Raw genomic sequence first — 20,752 nt, forward strand, 5'->3', positions numbered from 1 at the left:
AAATAAAGTGAAAGTTGCAAACCTGTACTTGTATGCTCTCTTCCAATGGTGCTGGGCACTGTAACGCTGCTCCAGACCAGTGGTGTTGGTGGCGCTGTGGACACGCCCACGTCTGTGGGCCGCATACCACATGTTGGACGTATTCCTCTTATAGCTGTATATTCAGGCTATATTTGCTGCAGAATGCCTCTCGGATCTAAAGACACCTCCTTACCGATATCATCGGTGGACAAAACTCCAAAGCACCTGGAAGCTTTTTTGCGCCACTCCGCACGATTCTGTTGTATGTTTTAAGATCTGTTAACTTTGCAGCCTGCGAGATATACATCATGTGAAATGCGTGGAGGCAACCTGTGGTGAAACTTTCAAGTTTGGTGCATTTGGGGACAGACAGCGCCCAATGAATGAGCGGCTACTCTGACGATGCTGCCCGGTCGTCGCCGGTCGACACGCCCCCAGCATGGATACACCGAGCAGGAACAGGCGCTCAGGAGACACGCACTATGCTGGAGACTGTTTGAAGCCGCGATGGGAGTTAACGCATCCAAGTTTCTAGACTTCTTGTTCTTACCAGCGTCGTTGCGCTAAACAAAGACTTTGGGTTTCTGTTGTTTTCTCGCTCGCTCGCTCTCTCTAAAGGGAGGTTGTCTGCATTTCTGTCCTAGGCGTTTCTTGCACAGGATGTTGATGATATTGGAAAGCCGGGTAAGATCATAAAGTCAGTTCTCTCTGATGAGAACGACCTCCTCCTCTCCACCACCACCACCACCACTACACAAAGGGAACCACGGAACAAGTTCTTTTTCTTCCCCTCTCACGGGATCATTTTTATTTGATTTTTGTGAATGTCATTAAGAAGCAGAGGGGGCTCTTTCAAAGACAAAATGGATCACTTTGCAGCAGAGTGCCTTGTTTCAATGTCCAGTCGTGCAATTGTTCATGCTCCTAAAGGGAATAGGGAGATTAAACCAGAAATCCCATCCTCCTCCAAGAACGGGGAGGAAATTAAGGAACCTTTGGTGAAGGATAACTCCTCTCTTTTTGTGGTGGCGCGGATTCTGGCGGATTTTAACCAGCAGACTCCCAACAGTGTTGCCGAGCAGGCAAAAATAAAAGATGAGAGCATGCCGAACCTTAGAGATGATGGAAAATCTGCCACACCTTCCACCATCTCCGATCCTTCGCTCAAACAAAGAGGCAAAAAACCGCGGGGACGAACTGAGCAAGAGCCGCCTCAGAAAAAGCACAAATGCCACTATTCAGGTTGTGAAAAAGTTTATGGCAAATCATCCCACCTCAAAGCCCACCTAAGGACACACACAGGTCAGTTTCATTGGGTGCATTGGATGTTTGTTGCTGTGAATGTGGGTTTCCCTTATGTATCTGAGAACGGATGGGATGATTTAAAACACTGAGATACCAAAAGTGTGGATTCTCGTACATTCATAGCGCTATGTGTACAGAGGAGGTGATTGCTGTGTTTCGAGTCAGTGACTCATAAATATTCACCCACGGATCCACCCTGAATGGATACTATGAGCATATCACTTTAGCAGTGGCCTCTATAGTTTCATAATGCAGTTGTGCGAACTTTATGAAATGTCCTTTTAATTTCGGTTGCGGGGGTTAGAAAACAGTGCCACTCCCACTCATGTCTCAGAGCTTTGTGACGGCTTTCCTTTAACCCCCCCCACCTTACTCACGCACACGCGCGTGCGCACACACGTACTCACAAACAAACCCCACCGCATGGAACACTGTGTTCAAACTGCAGCGCAAATGCAGAACAAAATTACACAGATCAGATTTCGGGCGTTCTTCTGTTCGCTTTAATTAAAATAAACTTTGGGTTGTACCACGGCAACACGAGAGTCGAAACCCTACAAAATACAGCCTAATGTCCCCATTAGAGAATAAGCCAAGTGTGCAATAAATAAATGTGGGCATGCTGAAAGTTTGCAGTCCAGCAAGTGCGCCGTCACACCGCTGAGACAAACCCTTGCAAATGCGCTCCGGATCGGCAGTTTGCTACCTGTGACCTTCCCAAAGGATACCTCCACATCTGCGCTTTGCATTCCGCAGAATATTCTACTGAGATAGTGAAGGATGTAGCTCGACTCAAATTGGGGGGTTGATAAGAGCTGTGCAGTAGCCTGTCTGCCCAAAGCCCTTTGTTGTGATGTGCCACACCCCCGCTAGACAGACTGCCAGCTGATCTGGCCAGCAACAGACTCAGCTAGTTGAGCCTCGACTGAGGAGCCTTTGCTTTTCCCCTCCTGCTCTGTATACTGCAGTTCATCATCTTCTACACACATATCGAGCTGACGGACCAGAAACAAAACAAAACCTTTATCACAGGAATCGCATACAAATTTATTGTGTGAACTTGACTCATCTTAATAATTGTTATGAATAGAGAAAGAAATTAAACCAGAAAATTGAAACTATGTGGAATAGATTCCCCCCCATCACTAGATTTACAGGGTGTGGGAAGAACTGTCCATCTAAAAATCAGGCTAAAATTAGGCACAGGTTGTGAAGATTTATACAATCATTTGCTGTTGTCATGTTGCAATCAAGTTTTCTAAAATTGTTATTGAAAGTAATAGTTTTTATTTATCAGCTGCAGGTGGTGGCAACTGTTGTAGTAGCAGTATGCAATCAGTGTTTGTCAAGGGAAGTTAAGAGAGTGAAACACAGATTTGGTGCATGCATATGCATAAAAAAGGGCTCTAGCTTTTTCTTCAGTTGCATCCTAAAGGAAATGAAAGGTCTCTCTACTGATGCAGTTCTATTGCTGTCACTCAGCCCTGTCCTTGTCCTTTTGCCTATTAGCCATTTCCTTTCTTCTGGGATTCACTCCTCTATGGCTTTGTGATTGGTTTGCAGTCTATAATTTCTTATAATTGGGCTGGTTTCTGCTTATTTTACCGGATAGTTAGAGAGCGTGAGTCATCTCAGTTAAGCTGCCTTTTTTTCTCAGCCAAACTTCCAGCAGGACTCTCAAAGAGCCAGCCTTCAGCATTCAGCGGTGCTTCTCCTGAGCCCAAACCATGTGAGCTTAGTGCAGTTTCATTGCTCCGTATTAACCCTGCCCTTGTCTCTGTGCCTATTAAGCATTTCCTTTTTTCGCCTGCCTTTCTGTTTGGATACAATTTGGCGTCTGGCTTCACGATTGGTTTATGTCCCATAAATTGTGAAAATAATGACTGTTTCTGCCTGTCTGATTGGATAGGCCCAGAATGTGGGTCATTTGAGTTCAGCCGGGATGCCTCAGCCAATCTTGCAGTGCTTTCATAGAGCCAAAATCTGGCAGCGTGCTTCCCTTCAGCCCCTACTAGCAGAGTCAAGAGAGAATGGATCCCAGCCCAGTCAGTTCCTGCCAAACACCACTATCTAATTGTGGAGGAAAACACTGTAATAGACACCAAACAAAGAACCGGGGACAAGACGTCCTTACTTGACTCCTGTAACGCCCAAAGCCTCATCATCCCAGCTTTTGCATATCTTATGAGTCTTATTCGTTAGCATCTTAAGAGAAGATGAAACCTGTAGGTTGTTTTTGTAAAGCAGTGTCTTCAGCACAATTCCATAAATAGGTCAAAACAAATCTTCCCCTTGAGTCACCATCATTTTTTATCATATATTTACATGTTTTATGTGTTATTTTATGAATGTCATTTACATGTGCTTACTTATACAGTTTATAGTAAATTTAATTAGAGTTTAGTGTACTGTAAATGTAATGTGTTTTTGTGTCTTAAACAAGCTACATTAGCTATGGAGCCTGTTTTTCCTCCAACCTGTAAGTTTTTAGGACTCTTTAGACCAGCCTTTTGCGGCCACTCCAGTTACACTCATAAACAGTGTACTGAGCATTCCTGAAATAACTGTGATTGGTTTCATTAATGAAAACTGTCCACAACAAGGCCCGTGTCACTCAGTGTGATGTTTGGGCTTTCATTTACTGTCTTTGTGTAATTGTTTGTCAGTAGATTATGTGGTTACTGCTGGCAGTAGAAAAATTTACCACTCAGGGAGAGCAAAGATGTTCTTGATCCCCTCAACGGAGATTATGAAGGGTTCATTGTAGGTTTCTTTTGAGACTCACTGTCTAATGCAGCAGACATCGAGGTACACACTGAATTTAAATTGCTCATTATGCTGCATTGAGTTGTATGGTGAGGAATGCGCAGCAGTTTAAGGGTCAAAGGTGACCAGACAGCTTTTTATCTGATCTCCTGGTGCAGGAGGTGGGCCTTTTCTGTGAAACATGCATTAGCCCTGCAATATGGAAAATGAAGTCATGTAACACCGATGTACATATAAACTATTTACGGTGTAACATTTGAATTCATTCAAATTATTTCTTGCGTTCCTTTTCCTCTTATTTTCATGTTCTTTCTGGCTTTTTAGCACCTTTTTCACCTCTTTTTTAAGAGTGATGCTCCATTTTCTAAATAGTGTGTCTAATAGTGTGTCTTGCTTCCATAGAGAGTACATGATGTTCTTTCTGAAGCCTCATTACTCTGTTGTGGTCATCTCACCCAGACTACCATCAAAGGAGAGATGGGCCTTGACTATTCTTCGGCAATAACAGCTCAGACTTTCTGTGTCCTCCACAGCTGGGTCGTACAAAAGGCCATCTTGTCAGTGTAGAAGACCTATTCAGAATCTACTGGAATCACAGGGAGGAACAGCGTCAATATTCCTCAAAGACAAAGAGTCTAATGCCATATTTTACACTTGGGTTAATGTTTTGTCTGAACCTCTTTTGTGTTCTGCTGGAGTATCTCTAATACTGCGAGATAGCTGCAAAGCGTGCCCTAAAAATTAGTGGGAGCACCTGGTAGACCCAGTTATTCATGCATGCTGTCTATTTCCAGTCAAATAACTGTGGTTAATTACGCTTTTTAAATGTAAAATTATCCCAAGTTCCGCATGGAAAAAGCAACAGGACTCTCTGATTATATATACAACTTCACTGCCAGTGGTTTTATATTTGGCTGCACTTTTGCACAGAGTGCACAATGTTCCTGTGTGGCTGGTGGCATTGATGAGGTAGCAGGGTGGAGATGGGGTTTTCCTGCTCTTGCTTGGGCCTTAACCTTGGCACAGAAATCGGTAAAAGCTCTACTGGGGCAGGTCTGTCTGTCTACCTGCCACACGGCAGGATTTCCACCATTGCTCCCATTTGAGCTCTAATTCTGACATGTAATAAGAAGCTCGTGCTTCAGTCTTGAGACAAGTTTCCATTTGTCTCCATCCAAATGTTGTACGAGGGATGTGGTGTAACAAGCTACTTCAGGTTCAAATTGAAGCTATGGGATGGATTGCCTTGATGTTATGATTCCCTCATGGTAAAACCTAAAAAACCTGTGGCTTTTCCTGTTGTGTTAGCAGCAGGTTTAAATCTTTGTTTTTGAATTTACTGTCGCAACTTAACTGTTTGCTATTAGATTCGATTTGGGAGATTTGTACATGTTAGCTACTCTTTGTTTCAAGGGTCCTCTTTTCATTTAGCACCATAAACCTGTTGAAAGTATCGTTTCTCCAGCCTTTGGTCAGCTTTACTGCTTTATTTTTCATAGTAAGTAGCAAATGTTCAATGCCAATATTCGAAACCATGACAATATAGTACTGCTGTAATAGTGTACACCTTGTTCTCTAGTGATTAGCATGTTAGCAATGTCAATTTGACAGGAATTTACAGATGCAAACATTCAAGTGTTTGTTTTTTCTGTCGTAAGAGTTCAGAATGGCATCTCTCCTGCGCAACATGTTGTTGCCTTATAAAGGTCACATGTAGGACGGTATGTGTCGAGTAGAAATAAGGAATCCTTTCTACTAGGGTGTAAATAAAACCAAAGTGGAGCCACCATTTTCTCTGTTATTCTGCTGGTGCAGTGTTTCTGCTCCATGGAAGACATTTCCAAGGCATGCGCTGGTGCACGTGCTGTCCATATGCTATCCTGTATATGCACATGTAAAGCTGATAGTAGGATACTTCCTTGGTGTTGACATATAAACCTGATTTCACTGTGATTAAGCACCCAGGCATGCATAGAGGACAATCATAATACTGAAAGGTCGCTGTCAGGCAGTACCCTGAGCTGTGCTGCTTTCAGTGGCCCACAGGGCTTGTGTATTCTTTAGTTAGCTCTGGAGTAGCTCTATAAAAGCTGCTCTGTCTGTTTCCCCCAGCAGCCCCTCCCGCCCTTTTCCAGCCTGAAAAGCAAAATAGGTGCTGAAGCCTGCTGTGTTGCGAGGCCGAGCCCGGCCACGTTTTGTGGTGTGGTGTTGATTACCAGCGGCAGGAAGAGAGGGATACAGACCTGTGGAACACTGTGCATTCTTCATTTTTTTCCCACCTCCACCGCATCTCGCACGTGAGGGAGGGATCTGTAGTGCAAAGACAGAATATACAGTGCGGCGTGGTGGGGGTGGGGTCAGTTACCAGGATATTCACTGTCAATGCCCTCCATTGATGTAGGTCATTTATTCAGCTGCATCTGCATCTAATCTGATTAACGTCTGAAGGGCTGCGACCTCAGCGGCAGAACCTGCTCCTGTCAGCCTGGCACTTGCAGTGTTCTGTATGAGAGTTAGACTCTGACTGCGTCTGCTGCGTTATATTAATCGCAGCTTGAATAAGAGAGGAATGGCTGTGAGCTAACGTCAGAGGAAGTGTTTTGTTTCTGGCTGTGCTTCTCGCTACAGTACATAAGGTGTGTCCCCTTTCTCTGCATGATAAATCAGACTTGTGGCAGACCATATCATCATGGGGTGTGGTCCCTGGGTGCAAAATGAGGAGTATTTCATGGAGTCTTTTGAGAAGGATGGCCTCATCAGTCACTGTAAGACATGAAAATATTTCTGTCCCGCTCACCATAAGAGCATCAGGCATTATACTGGGACAGTTGGTATTATCTGTCTGTCCTCTTATTTCAGTGTGGTGGGGCCTCTCAGGATCTAGCAGGGTTGTAGCCCTTTGTTTGATGGTGGTTAAGGATGTCTGTCTCAAATGAGCTATAGTGTGAGACTCTATCAGCAGAATAAGCTGGCACTGTACCGCGTCTATGCTCCCACCTGCTTCTGTGGACCAACTATAAACACCCTTTAATGGCAGCAGCTGTTTGCATGTCGTCAGTTTAACCGTTGTTGTTGTTTTTTTCTTTCTTTAAAGATAAGTAGGTTGCCTGCAACATATCAAGGCGACAGGTTGTTTTAGCATGCACTCAAGGCTGAAAGAGAGTGCCCATTCCAGCTAATTGAGGCAAATCTGTTGAGCTGCTGAATGCAGGCAACCCCTCCCTGCTTTTCTCTTAAACAGTTAAGAGGATGAAGTAATGTATAGCAAAGTGTGTGCAGGAATCAGATGCTTGCACTCGACCCCTGCTACATGTCTCCGTGTGAACGTCGGTAGCCCGGCGCGGTGTGGACCGAGTGGAGTGAGTTACGGTTAGTACTTGCAGCCTGTCTGATTGAAATGCATTACAGGAGTGCTTCTCCTGCTGGAAGAGAGTCTGCTGCTATTGTTCACAGCCTGACAGCTATAGGCCCCACAAGGATAGGCACGCTATTCAACCGCGAGCAAGGTTCCTCTCAATGACGACAAAAGATGATAATACGTTAAATACTCTTGTTTTAGAGCTTCTCCTGAAAAGCTTAAGCTGATTCTCGTCACAAGCACCTGACACACCCAGAGGTCCTTTGTTGCTCCTGGTGACTTATTCTCGTCTGCTGCAAACTCTGAATGGAGTCGTCTGAGAAAACATGTTTTGATTTTCTGGTAATTTGTCTGTTCTCTCACTCGGGTACGGCTGTAATTTTTCATAGACTAACATTCACAGAAACAGTTGGTTTGATCTCAAGTGTGCAGACCACAGAAAATTGTAAGCCTTTGTTGTTATTTTTGCTAAAGCGTTGCCTGCATATACCGCTTCGCGAACAAAAGAAAGGAGGAGCTGCAGAAGCCTTAATGTATATTTATTGTTCTGTGCACACATGTTAGTGTTTATATCACCTTGGCACATGATGGTGTGTGGAGGGAGAGGCTGGGCACACTTGGGTTAACCCTGTCTGCTCCAGTGGTTTATGTTGATGAGGGCCCCAGCAGTCATTTTAGTACTACCCAGAATCCCCATCAATGGCTGTCTGCTGGCAGCAAAGATGGCTTCTGGTTGTTTTCAGGTCATAGTCTGTTGTAAACATGGATCCAAATTATAGGATTGTGCTGAGCCCTACCATTGGAGTTAGTGGTGTCCCATTTCATGTTGCCAAGCTGGCTGTGCCACCAAAACCAGCCTTGAAGTGAGGTGGCTCCAAATGTAATGAGCCGTGATCTACAGCAAGGCTCCATACTTTCTCTTTGTGAATTGTTTGCCTCTGTGTAGGTGTAAGGTGCACCTTGTTTTTCTTGTAAGCTCCCTGAGAAAGATATTTCCTGCTCTGGTTCTCGCTGTGCAGGCACAGTTGACTTCAAGGTGATCTCTGATGTATTTGCCCCCCTCCTCTCATTCTGCACAGGTATTTAATCTAGTTCTCTTATAGCAAGTTCAAATGAAGTTTGCACATGAATGCCGTGTGAGTTTGGACCATGCCTGAGGACACACCAGGAATGTTATCTGCTCTCGGTCGGCGACTGAGCTCAGTTTCTCCACTGCAGTGCGCGTCAAGAAGAGATTTGATCTTTTCTTTTGCAGGCAGCATCCCTTACACCGGGAAGTCAGATTCCATTTCTCTTAAAGATTTCTCTTGAAACCAAGGAGCCCAACTCAGATATGAATGAGAGGAAGATGGAGGGAGAGGAGCAGAGATGAGCTGTTTATTCACTGACCCAGTGGACTCGCAGAGAACAGTTATACAACAAGAGTACCTGTGACATAATCTCATTGGCTTGGAGGGGAGACACTTGTAGAGGTACAGTTGTGCGTGCATGATGTATGATGTAACTCATTTTATGGGTAACTGGGTCACTGTGTTCGTTAGGGAAAAGCTTCCCTCATTACCCACCCACCCCCCGCTCTGCTCGCCCTCTACACATTCGGAGAAAGACAAACCACACCCTTGGCATGGCATGATGCCAGAGATGGGATAACCAATGGGTGGGTCCTGGCGTCACAGTCACTATGGTGCTGTGCTGTGACAACACTAGAAGTAGATAGGAAGAAAAGCTGGGTAAGCGGAGTAGCTTACCGCATTCTCCTTTCTACAGAAATGCTGAGTAATAGCTGCAGTCTATTGAAAAATTCTGAAACGTGACACCCTCATACCACACAGGCTGATAGGCTCTATCATTATTTCCACTCATTATGAAAGCGTTTTGTTCCCTAAACCATCTCAATGTTAGCAGAATATGTTTACCAGCTTCATGGAAATCCCAATCCCGGTGTTACGAAACGACACTTGATTGGGAAGTTGCATGCTTTTCCTTTATGGGAGTTGATATTTCAAGGCTGGCAGGTTTTTTCTTTTATATTAATATTCATATTGTTGGCTTTAAAACTCAAAGCTGCTCAGCGAGAGGTGAAAATGGGCACCACGTCTTTCTTTCTGCCCTTTCCAAGAAGTGACGGAGCTGCAAATAATTTGACCCATCTCAGAGAGTTGCTGCTGGATACCTGATGCTTCCACTACGCATTACTGTATCAGGGCAGATAGACTGGATATCTCAGTCTGGCTCTCTTGTGTCTGGTTAAATATTAATGTTGCCAGATCCGTTACACTGCTTATTTAGCTTTAAGCAGCCTGCAAAACTTAGCTGTGCTTTTAGGCCAATAACAAATTTTTGCAGTGCCAGGTGGCAGCACTGGTCTCTTCTTTTAGTAATAAAGCAGTGAATGAAATCACTCCATTATGAGCCATGTCAGCCAGATGAGCGCCTCACTGCTTACTTTTTCTCCAGGAGCTCAAACAAACACAGTCACGTCGTTCTTTATACATTGTAACGCTGCATCACGCATGAAAGGATGTGTGTCCTTGTTAGCTTTGCTAAAAACTATAAATAGTTGCTATGAAAAGGGGACAGGGCTGTGTTTTGGTGCGCGTATGCAAATGTATGCATGTCAGTTACAGTGTTTAAATATACTGAGCCTTGTGTGAGCCTGCAGGAACTATATTGGGCAGGGCTGACTGAGTTTGTCTGGAGCTGAGGTGAGGCGTCAGAGGCAGGAACACAGACCGGACTGTCTAGACTTGCACTGTCTGTTGGCGTGTTTTGTAACCATGCAGTGTATGGGGAGGTGGGGAGGTGGGGGGAAGGGACTGAGACTTGTGCACCGAGTTCTTGTTGTTGAGACTCTCTGGCATCAGGTAGCATTTGAGTGTTTGATGCTTAACAGCACTCTTTCCATTGTGGCCCAGAGGGAAACCACAGAACAAAGAAATCATTTGGCAGCCGTGTTCTGATGTGCCACCTATAAACATCCACGCATCTCCTTCCATCTTTTCCCTTTCATACTTCAAATCCCTGCCATGGGCGTGCACATTATGATTGATTATTCTTATTCACTAGAAAGAGCCTAACCATTAGAAGAACACATCCTGCGGTTTCCTTTCGCTCTGTGAAGCCAAGCTGGTAAAATTAGACTGCTGGATTTCACTATTGTTGGGCAGGAGCTCAGTAAAATGGGGCTAAATGGAATATAGTATTGACCAGTAGATGCAGGATGCTGCATTTAGGTTCACTGCATACTGTTTCCATATTAGTATGGTAGGAAAATGCAGGATATATTGCAGTATACTGTACCATATGGCCTTGAGTATATTTCTGTCAGAGCCCACTTTTATTGGCTGTTGGAGGAGGGGGAAGGTTGTAATTTCCCATGTGCCGAGTCACAGATAGTTGCATGCTAGAAAATGGGCTGGGTAACCATTGTGAGCGTGATTAGCATCTGGAGCTTAGATAATTAAACTGTGGCTGCTCCTCCAGTACTCTGCCAATTTGTAGGTGATTTACATCCAGGTCTTATCGCTCAAACCTCTTTTTTTTTGTTTGTTGCATGTTTCTTAACAGTTTGAAGTTATCTCTGTGGCTTTTAATATATTATGGAATAACCTTGTGACTGTTGTTCCAGGATGAGTCAGTACTAGCACTGTGGTGAGCTGTTTATTATGTGGCGAGCACCATTTGTGTTACCAGAGTGCCGAAATATGCACACTTCATCATCAGTTAGTTTCATTTGATTTGAGTGAGACTCACCAAAGCCTCTGATACATGTGAAAAGCCCCGATGCATTAACATTAAACTGTATTTAAAAGGCTAACAACGTAAGCACTGGAGCAGCTTTGGCATGTTTCGGCTCAATTACCACAAATCACATATCCTGTAAAATCCCGACCCACTGTTCGCCCATTAGTTTTTAAAAGTATTTTCATTTCGATTCTTTTGTGTCGACCTTTACAGCGACCGCTGGCTCCCGTTTATTTCACTACAGTGGTAAAATCAGAATGCGGAGACTTGAAATGTGCTCGAAATAGCAACTCCATCATAACGCAGTGATCCCATCAAGTTATGCTTTGGCCCGAGTTACAAAGTTTGTGTTGAATTTTAAAGACGCTGGAAACCACAAATGGGTTTGAAAACATGCAATCATGTAAAACAGCAACTAGGCTGCTGGCAGGGTGACGTGTATGGGCATAAAACCATGGACTCGTTCTAAAGGATGAATACAACCACCTTGAAGTCACTCACTGGTTTCTGGTTTCTTGATTTATGGCCAAAACACTAGGTTTATGACCATCGCCATCTTGATTTTCCTGGAGCCATAATTTCTTAGCAAGCTTGATCAGCATACTGCATATATAGACTATATAAATGCAGCACGTAAAAAAATCCTGTCATTTCACTCACCTAAAATTCTTAGAAAAGCAAGCCATATTATATGTCAGCTTATTCCTGCAAAAGGCACCAAAACTGCAATCAAGGTCAGCCGGTGTTCTGGGAATCCATCCTACCTGCCAAACCATCCTACCTTTGTGAATGTGACCTACAAGTATACTTTAACAGCTAAAATTCAGTGGCCAACCATCCTACCTTTGTGAATATGAGCTAGAAGCATACTCTGACGGGCAAAATTAAGTGCCAAACCATGCTACCTTTGTGAATGTTACCTACAAGCATACTTTAACAGGTAAAATGAAGTGGCAAACCGTCCTGGCTTTATGAATATGAGCTACAAGCATACTCTGATGGGCAAAGTTAAGTGGCAAACCGTCATACCTACTTAACTTTGTGCTGGAATTACTATGTGACAGCAGAAATGTGCATAAACTACTTACGGTAGGACGTTTTGCCAAAGTAGGATGGTTTGTCAGAACACCGGTCCAGTTCATGTCTGAAATTAGCATAGATGAGACCTAGCAGGCTGCTGTGTGCTACTCCTGCCGGTATCAACACTACTGTCAAAGCAGCTACAGATCTAGCTTTAAGCCTTAATAAAATCCAAAAAGGTGCATTAAAAATGATCATTTCATCTCTGAGGTTGGGTATTTTTGCCATGAAAGTCTATGAGCATCTTGTGATTATTTGGTGGTTTTTAAAAGTGTCATTGGTTTCATTTTCTAAGCCCTAGTGCTGGTGCTTGCATGAAAACTGGGGAAATGATCAACTGAAATTGTCTTTAAAAAAAGCACGAATGTGGATATGGTTCGTCTGACGCTCTGCCTCTGTTTTTGCAGGAGAACGGCCTTTCCCATGCACCTGGCCCGACTGCATTAAGAAGTTCGCCCGCTCTGATGAGCTGGCCCGCCACTACCGCACCCACACGGGGGAGAAGAAGTTCGGTTGCCCCCTTTGCGAAAAGCGCTTCATGCGCAGCGACCACCTGATGAAGCACGCCCGGCGACACTCAGATTTCCAGCCAGGAATGCTGAAAAGACCCCACGGCGGCAGCGCCACACGTCCCAGCTCCCTCAGCGACTACAGCCGCTCAGATGCCTCCAGCCCCACCCTCAGCCCAGCCAACTCGCCTTAAACTGAAACCCGGTCGCACTTTTCTGCCTCGAGACTGTGAGGCCCGTGTTTTCATCATAACACTTTTGTTGCACAGTTGTCAGCTACCCCCCTTCCCCACCCTCCCCTTTGCTATTTCTGCGCTTGCTGTGGTGTACCATAATGTACATAACTGCTTATTGTAGTGCAATTAGTTGCGTGATCCTAAAAGAAGATAATGCCTTTCCCAGATGGCAATATCTGCATTCAGTCTGTGTGTTTTTTTGGCTTCTGATCACGGCTACTTGTTAAATGTACGGTCGCAGTCAGCTAAACAAGGTCTAGACGAAGAAAAAAAAACAGACACCCTGACAGATCTTCGAAACATTTTTGTTTGTTTGTTTATTTTTGCTTTGATTTTATTCAATTTATTTTTGATTTTTTGAAAGGGTTAGGAGAAGGGGTACACACACACACACACACACACACCTCAGGATTGAAGACAGTTGTGATTTCTGTAAGACCACAGTACTTAACAGTACTCACATTGACTGCACAATATATTCATCACTTTATTCTGAAATTCAACAGGGGTTGAATTTTACGCCCTGCTCAGGGATGGCCTTGTTAGCTTGAAAGAATGAACACGGTGAAGAGAAACATACAGTTCATATATAGCAGCCTTACACTCAACACAATTTGCACTCTTTGTTTTCTTTTTTTCTTCTTTTTTCGGCTCTCATATTTGAAAAAACTAGCCCCGCTGTCATGTGTAACGCATACACAAACATTTGTTTTCTCCCTCGTGTTTGGGGAGGGGTTTCATATTTAATGTGATTGCTGTGTAATAATGGAACAATCAGAAAGGCCCCGCCACAGAAAACAAAACCCAAATCTGTTTCTTTTTTGCAATGTTAATATCTATTGACATTACACTGGGTTAAATGTGTACTGCATGAAATGGTTGTGTGCAGTGTAAACTGTGTGAATCTGCACTGTAGAAGGATTGGGTTAAGAGTTTTCTTTGTATTTATGAAGTTAGAGAAACGTTCCAACCACAGAGACAGTCAAGTTTCAAAGCAGCTGTTCATGCTTGAAAAGGAAGAGAGAGAGAAAGAAAAAAGAAAAAGCCGCCTCATCAGCCTACATTTCACTCAAAACGGACACAAAGGGACTTAAGTTGAAACAAGGTTTAGCCATCTCTCAAGCACATCGGAAAAAGTACCAAAGACAAGAATGAATGAAAGCTTTTTATTCAGTCCTGTAAGCCACCTTTCACTGAGGCCTCGAGCTGCTGGTTGGCAGTATTGCAGGTAGAGCCAGATGCCGGCTCACTTCCCTCCTCCTGGCTCTGCCTTTTGTGGCTTCCCTGGAGGAAACAGCTGCACCCAAAAGAAGCAATTCACAGCCTGCAGGAGGGGTGCTCGCATGCCATTCCCCAGGGAATCCTTACTCATCTGGCTCTACCTGTCCTGTCAAAAACCGGTAAAGCTCCGAGCCTGCTAAATTGCGTAAGGTTACCCGACTTGTGGGTCAAATGTAGGCCACCGTGTTAGGCAGGCCTGAGCTGGGCTCTGCTGTGACACTGCAACATTGAGTACAGAAGGAAGAAAGCAGCTATCTGCTGTAAACAGGCAAGAGAGGGCAGGCCCTGATAAAATAAAATAAAAAAAAGAGGAGAGGTTTATCATGAGCTGAACAGCACAAAAGAGGAGACACCCAGTCGCAGACAACCCCCATTTCCTTCTCCTTCCCCAACTCCCCTCCTCCCACCAACTGTAGAAACAGCCAGCAGAAAAATGGCTGTAATTAGTGGGCTGATCCAAACTATAGGATAAGACTAAAAAGTCTATGAACAACAGTTCAAGCAGTGTGGGTGGGATGTATCCAGCTCCATCCCGAGCACAGACAGAAACCCCTGCTGCTGAGGAGTCAGATTTCACAATTCCAAGGTAACAGCTCCAAAATTCATAAATCGGAGGTCTCAAACAGCTGCTTTCAAACTTCTTTCTCACAACGAGGGGGGCTTTTTAAAAACTTGTTGTCAAAACATCTGAACCAAAACGAACATATCAGCAAAAGTCCAGTGCTCACCAGCCTCACGTCGTCCTGCCTGTGAAGCTCAGATGTCCCGTGAGAAAGCTGACTTGTGTTTCTAGACAGACATGCCTCAATAGGTCAGGCGAAAGGCACAGTAAACCTTCCACGGAAACAGGCACGGCTATCAAAACTGCTGCTGCTGCGCCGCCAGTCTGTGTTATGCCTACATTTTCCTTTAATGCTTCAGCACTACAGTTGGAAATATGGTCAGCCTTTTAGCTCTGTCCCGTCAGACCCTTCCAGGCCGCTGTCATCACGAATCGCATGCGCTAGCTTCATCGTCTTGCCCCGCAGTCTCGTGCTTGACACTATATGCATGTTAACTTTGCCTTGAAAGCGTGGATCTTTCTTTCTTTCTTTTTTTCCTTTGAGGCAGTCTGGCAGGTGGAAGTCCATGAATGGCAGACCTTGTCCCCCTCGTTCCTCACAGCAGCCATCGCTCTTTAAAGTTGTGATGAATCAGCTCTGTCACATTCTCGAGAAAGAAAACAGCCATTATTTCGATCGAATGCAGTAGTTTTCTCTCGCGACGCCACGTGCAGCATAATTTCTCTGCCAGATGTTTCAATGGGTTTCCAGACTGCAAGATGACACTTTGAATGCCACTGATCAGCAGCTCTGAGTGACAGAAGAAGCGAGAGGATTTCACACAGAAAAGAAGAAAAAAAAAAATGCTGATTTTCACAAACTAATTCTCGAAATTGCTGTTGAACGGCTTTTTTGTGTCCATTTTCTTTTAAGTTTTAGGTTTGACCTGGTTTGCAGAGTAAATTTCTCTTGCAAAAAGCAAATATTTTCTCAGTTGCTCACCCTCAAGTAGGTTTCAGTAATCAGCTCTTAATCCATAATCTGCACATTTTCCTCAGGGTTGACATCTGCCAAGCAGATATGACACAGTTTGTGGATTTTGTTGTTAAATCAGTTACTGCACAGATAAAGTCTGCCAGCCTCCTCTGGTGGTCCTGGGTGCTTAGTGTTCACTGCTGGTCAGTGTCCGACCACACTGGAAACACAGGAATGCCTCGGCACAGGCTCGGCTCCTGCCTATTATGTCGTCATAAACCTACAGTCCCGCTATCGAGCACTCTGGAGTGAAATGTCCCTTTAAACACCTTTGACCCCTTAGTGTCAGTGGACTGTGTAAGGCAAACAGAGCTCCTACCATCTGAATTAAAGCGACTGTGACAGTCTAATCATCCCAGTATATCAATCCATCCAGACAGCACCGGTGACATAAAGGCGTCCACAGGCAGTTTCTCAAAACTTTTTCTCCTCACTGTACCAAATGTACTTGAATAATTCAAAAGAAAAGGCCATTGAACACAGTTTTGTACATGTCCATTTTTTACTGTACTTGTGTTTGTTGTCAAATAATTATTAACCTCTCTGTAGAAAGATGTATAGTCCGTGCTTTTCGTTTTTTTCCTTTTCGTTTTCCGAGATTTTGCATCGTCTTCAGGTCATTTCAGCTTTTGAATTTGGCGGTTTTCGCAGAGCAGTTCAAAGCACCGTTGATGCGGAAATCTCAATTTTAGCTCCATTCATGGGGTTCATCCCTTTAATCAGGAACAACTAATACTTTGTTGATGTCAGGATGCAGGTTATTGCAGTTAGCCTGTCGTCCAAAAAAAAAGAAGAAGGAAGAAAGAAAGAAAATGAAAGTTTTAGGTTTGTTTGGGGTGATTATAAGTAAAGAAACTTAGTGACCTCTGTGTAAGTTGGTTTCAGATTTCGAGTGGCTATTTTTCTTTATTATTTTCAGAGCTTTCCATAAGAATAGAGACCACCGCATTGTGAGTTAGCAATGTAGTCTTACTTTTGTTTTGCTTTTTTTTTTGTCTCATGAAATATTTAAGGCTGTATATTTATCAAAACTCATACCTCTTGAAATACTTTTGTTGTACTTTAATATCTTTTCAAAACATCCATCATGTAGCTTGCATTTTCTTGACGAGTAGCACAAATATTTGTTGGTTTCATTTGTTCCTACTTGAATGAAAAAGTAAAGACGGAGAGACTTTTTTTGTAAAAAAAAAAAAAAAAAGAAAGAAAGAAAGAAAGAAACAAAAAAATAAATAACCAAAACACTGGGCTACATTTTATATAATCCTTCGATAATGCCAAGTCCTGCACATACATCCTTGTGGATGCAAAAAAAGGTAATATTTCAAGGAATTTAAAAGCTGATTTTTCTGTTACAAAAATCTTAAAACATCCCTTCTCAATCTCATTTTCAGCTTTTGCTCATGTAATGGGGGTGATGTCATCTGTAAATTACTAGGAAACCTTATTTCAGCATTTCTTAATCCAACTTTATGATTGTTATCCCAGTAAGAATCGAGACTTCAACACCCGTGAGAGCAGAAGGACTTGCAGCCGCAACAAGATACTAACTGTTTACCAGTTAACATTTTCCTCTTGATTGTAACATATATAAAAAAAGTTAATTAAGTGTTGCCTAGTGTGTGAACAACTAACAATTTTATTTAAGGAGTTCATGTTAAAGACATCAGTATATCTCACAGAACTCTTCGTCACTGATCTCGAGCATGACGCGATGCAATTGTGTGCCAAAACTATAACGATAACTTCATAAAGAGGATACAAATGTTAAGGGTAAAAAAGAAAAACAAACAAAAAAAATAAAATAGCTACTATCAGACATTAAACAAACATGTACAGTTTTATAAAGTGTGACACGTCGTTATGTAATGTACAGGATTTAATAAAGCAACGCTGCGTATTTGATATGTAGGTGTTCTAAGTTAAATATTTCTTTTCCGCTTTATGTAAACATTTTGAGTGTTTAGCTTTGTTTTTGTTTGGTTCTTATTTACATTTTTTTCCCCTTTTCTTGCTGTTCAGTACTCAAGCAGTGTATAATGGCTTAATGCAGGTATTTTCTTTGACAAAATCAGTCTTAATGAAGACAGACACCCAACCATTCCAAAGGATTGACGCATTGCATTTACTATAAATGCGCTGCTTGCATCAACCCAATGCATTTTTTTTCTTCGGTTATGACTAGAAGTCTGTCTCGACTGTGAGGTTTTACACATTGTGAGTTGTGCACAAGGTACGTTTCCTGTTGTCCCAAATCTAACCCCTTCTTTCTTCTTTTTGGGCTCTTTGTGCTCGGAAATGTTTAAAAGTTAAGGATGAATAAAGTCTGTCTTAGGCTTTTTTTTCTTTTCTTTTCAAGAAGCAGCCATAAAAGTATAAAGTGGTTCTTGATTGTTGTTACCAAAGGCTTTGAAGGAAAAGATGAATGTTGCAGTAATTGTGAATCCAACACCATTTGTACTTCTGGGTTCAGTTTTACGTGCTGTAATTGTCGATCAGTGGATGTTGTGCTCGATATGGACCTCCTTTCGCTCAAGTAAGCGACTTTATTTTGTTTTTGTGTTTTTTTTACAGCGTAAAAATAACTTGATGAATCAAATCCAATTTATTCATAAAAGTAAAAGATAATTCAGAATTTGTGAGTGACAAAAAAAGAGTGGTATGTTATGAAAAATTGCAGGCCATATTTGTTGGTGGTCTAAGCTAAGCTGATATTTCTGCCCTTAAAAGATTAATCTGTTCTAGGTTATACAGCTCACAGTGCTGTCAGTGACCTCACCTTGAATACAAAGAGGGAGCCTCTCACCAGCCTTTTGGTTCTGTTTCCTGTACCTGTTTGTCCTCAGTGTACCTCCTCAGTGTAACATTGCTCTCTTGATACCTCTGTGTGTCCCTCTCTGCCCCTCACCATCAGTTGCCTGTTGTAGTGACTCCATGGTGCTGCTTCCCCTCTAAGCACCAGTATAATCTATACTGTAAATAACTCTCGACTCAGCTATGGCCAGTACATTCTTCAATGACCTCATTCTAACCTTCAGGTGTCACTTGTTTTTTCTCTCACAGCAAACCAAAATCACTACATTCGAGTATTACAGTTGTACATTTACTGGGATTCTACACACATCTAATGTGCTGGTCTTAGCTGCTCTGCTGTACCTTTTTATGGCATTATTTTTTACATGTTAGACAATATATTGTGACCATGTCCTATGCAAATATGAAAATTAACAGATTGTTGAATAATGTATGTTGTCATAACTTGTATGCATGAAATAGTGAAGTTTACATTTGGAAATAAATTCATAAAATAAGCAGCCATAATTTGTTTCGGCATACTTTCACTGTGTGACTTTTTATTGAACTGCAGTTATGGTGACCATAATAGTAGGATATTAAAACAAGCGATTGTGTAACATTTTTACTAGTAGAGATATTAATTAAAGGAATCCGGTTGTTCAGTGATGACACGACGAATCCTACTTCCGGGCCTAAAGTAGTCTGCGTTTAATATGGCTTTTGTGTTGTTAACATGTTTAATGTTATGTATTTTCTTCTATTTGATCTCAAAAAGCTCCTAACACAGTCAGTGATCACTGTTGACCTCCCTCGGCTTTTATTACCGCTAATCATTTATTTAAGCTCAGTTTTTAAAACCTTAGGATGTAACTACAGCCCAGCCCATGCAGCAGTATATGAATGACTAACCTCGTATTGTGGCTGCATTATCTCAGTTGTTCTCCTGGCTGAAGTTTGGTCCTTTTACAGCATCCTGCCATGCGATTACATTTGTTCCTGACCACCGAGAACACTCACGTTAACTTTTATCGAGTGGAAAAAAAGTTAGCTTGTTTATATTATGCTAACATAGCTGTGTGTCGCTAGCGGTCACGTAGCACATCATTATATACCAGCTAGCCCAACTTCAGTAACCCTACAAACGTCACTGCTTTTTAGTTTTCTGTCTTCATTTATGCTGGAAGTGATAACAGAGCTGTACGTTTTAATTTGTTTCCAAAACCCCGCAGTCAGGACATGCTATATTGTATTTAGATAGAAGCTAGCGAGCTAATTCCCTGCTAACTCCGTTAAATGTCATAAATTCCGTTTTCGTGGATGCCTGGGTGTTAAACTCAGTTGTTACACCTGGTAGAGCAGAACGCTGATCATTTTATTAAAGATGAAAGACTTTAGACAGTTTTTCAACTCTCAGTAATGCCATAGTGATCGTTTGATATATGGACCTGCAGCGGAGTTTAGGTCCAGACACGGCTAGTGACGTCAGACTGAACAACCGGATAGCTTAAAATTTCATGAAATAGTCTACTGTTAGTGCCCCAAAAGACGACAGCACTGTCAGGTCTCTATGAAGCTACTCCCTGCAAACAGTTAGCTTAGCATAAAGGCAGGAAACACTGATCATATGTAAAAGATGGGCATAGCCACCTTATGGTGGTAGCTTTTTAGCAACTAGTGTCTTGGATGTTTTGGAGAAAGGAGTATAACCATATTTAGACACGAGGGTGGAATGCTAAGTAGTAACATGTTGCTGGTAAAACGAAATGACAGCTAGTAGCTAGTAGCTACTAGCGTGATCGGTTCAATTCTTTGTTTTTCTTGGTTCAGTATGTAGTCCATCTTTTTTGGGGGGGGGTGAGAAAAATCGTAATATAAAATTTAAAAATATAAAAAATGCTGGACCGTTATTTATTAGGTATCGGATCGATACCAAAATTTGCAGTATTGCACAGCACTCCAGGGGGCAGCGTCACAAACAGTTAGCTTTGAGCTTTTCTTCGTGCGTTTTCCATTTCTTTAAACCAACCAGCGTTCAACCTACGCATAGCGTCATCCACCTCGTTTAACAGGCTGTTGGTA

At 42.7% G+C, this 20,752-nt stretch overlaps 1 protein-coding gene across 1 annotated transcript; it reads left to right on the plus strand.

Annotated features, from left to right (window-relative positions):
* Positions 1-489: 489 nt before the first annotated feature.
* On the plus strand, positions 490-19,189 carry klf13 (Kruppel like factor 13). Its single transcript, XM_080876314.1, has 2 exons — positions 490-1,323; positions 12,682-19,189. Exons 1-2 carry the CDS (start codon positions 846-848, stop codon positions 12,975-12,977), a joined length of 774 nt encoding a protein of 257 aa, XP_080732440.1. The 5' UTR covers positions 490-845; the 3' UTR covers positions 12,978-19,189.
* The last annotated feature ends 1,563 nt before the right edge of the window (positions 19,190-20,752 follow it).

The sequence above is a fragment of the Rhamphochromis sp. 'chilingali' genome (assembly GCF_963969265.1).
Source record: "Rhamphochromis sp. 'chilingali' genome assembly, chromosome: 2".
Classification (NCBI taxonomy): domain Eukaryota; kingdom Metazoa; phylum Chordata; class Actinopteri; order Cichliformes; family Cichlidae; genus Rhamphochromis; species Rhamphochromis sp. 'chilingali'.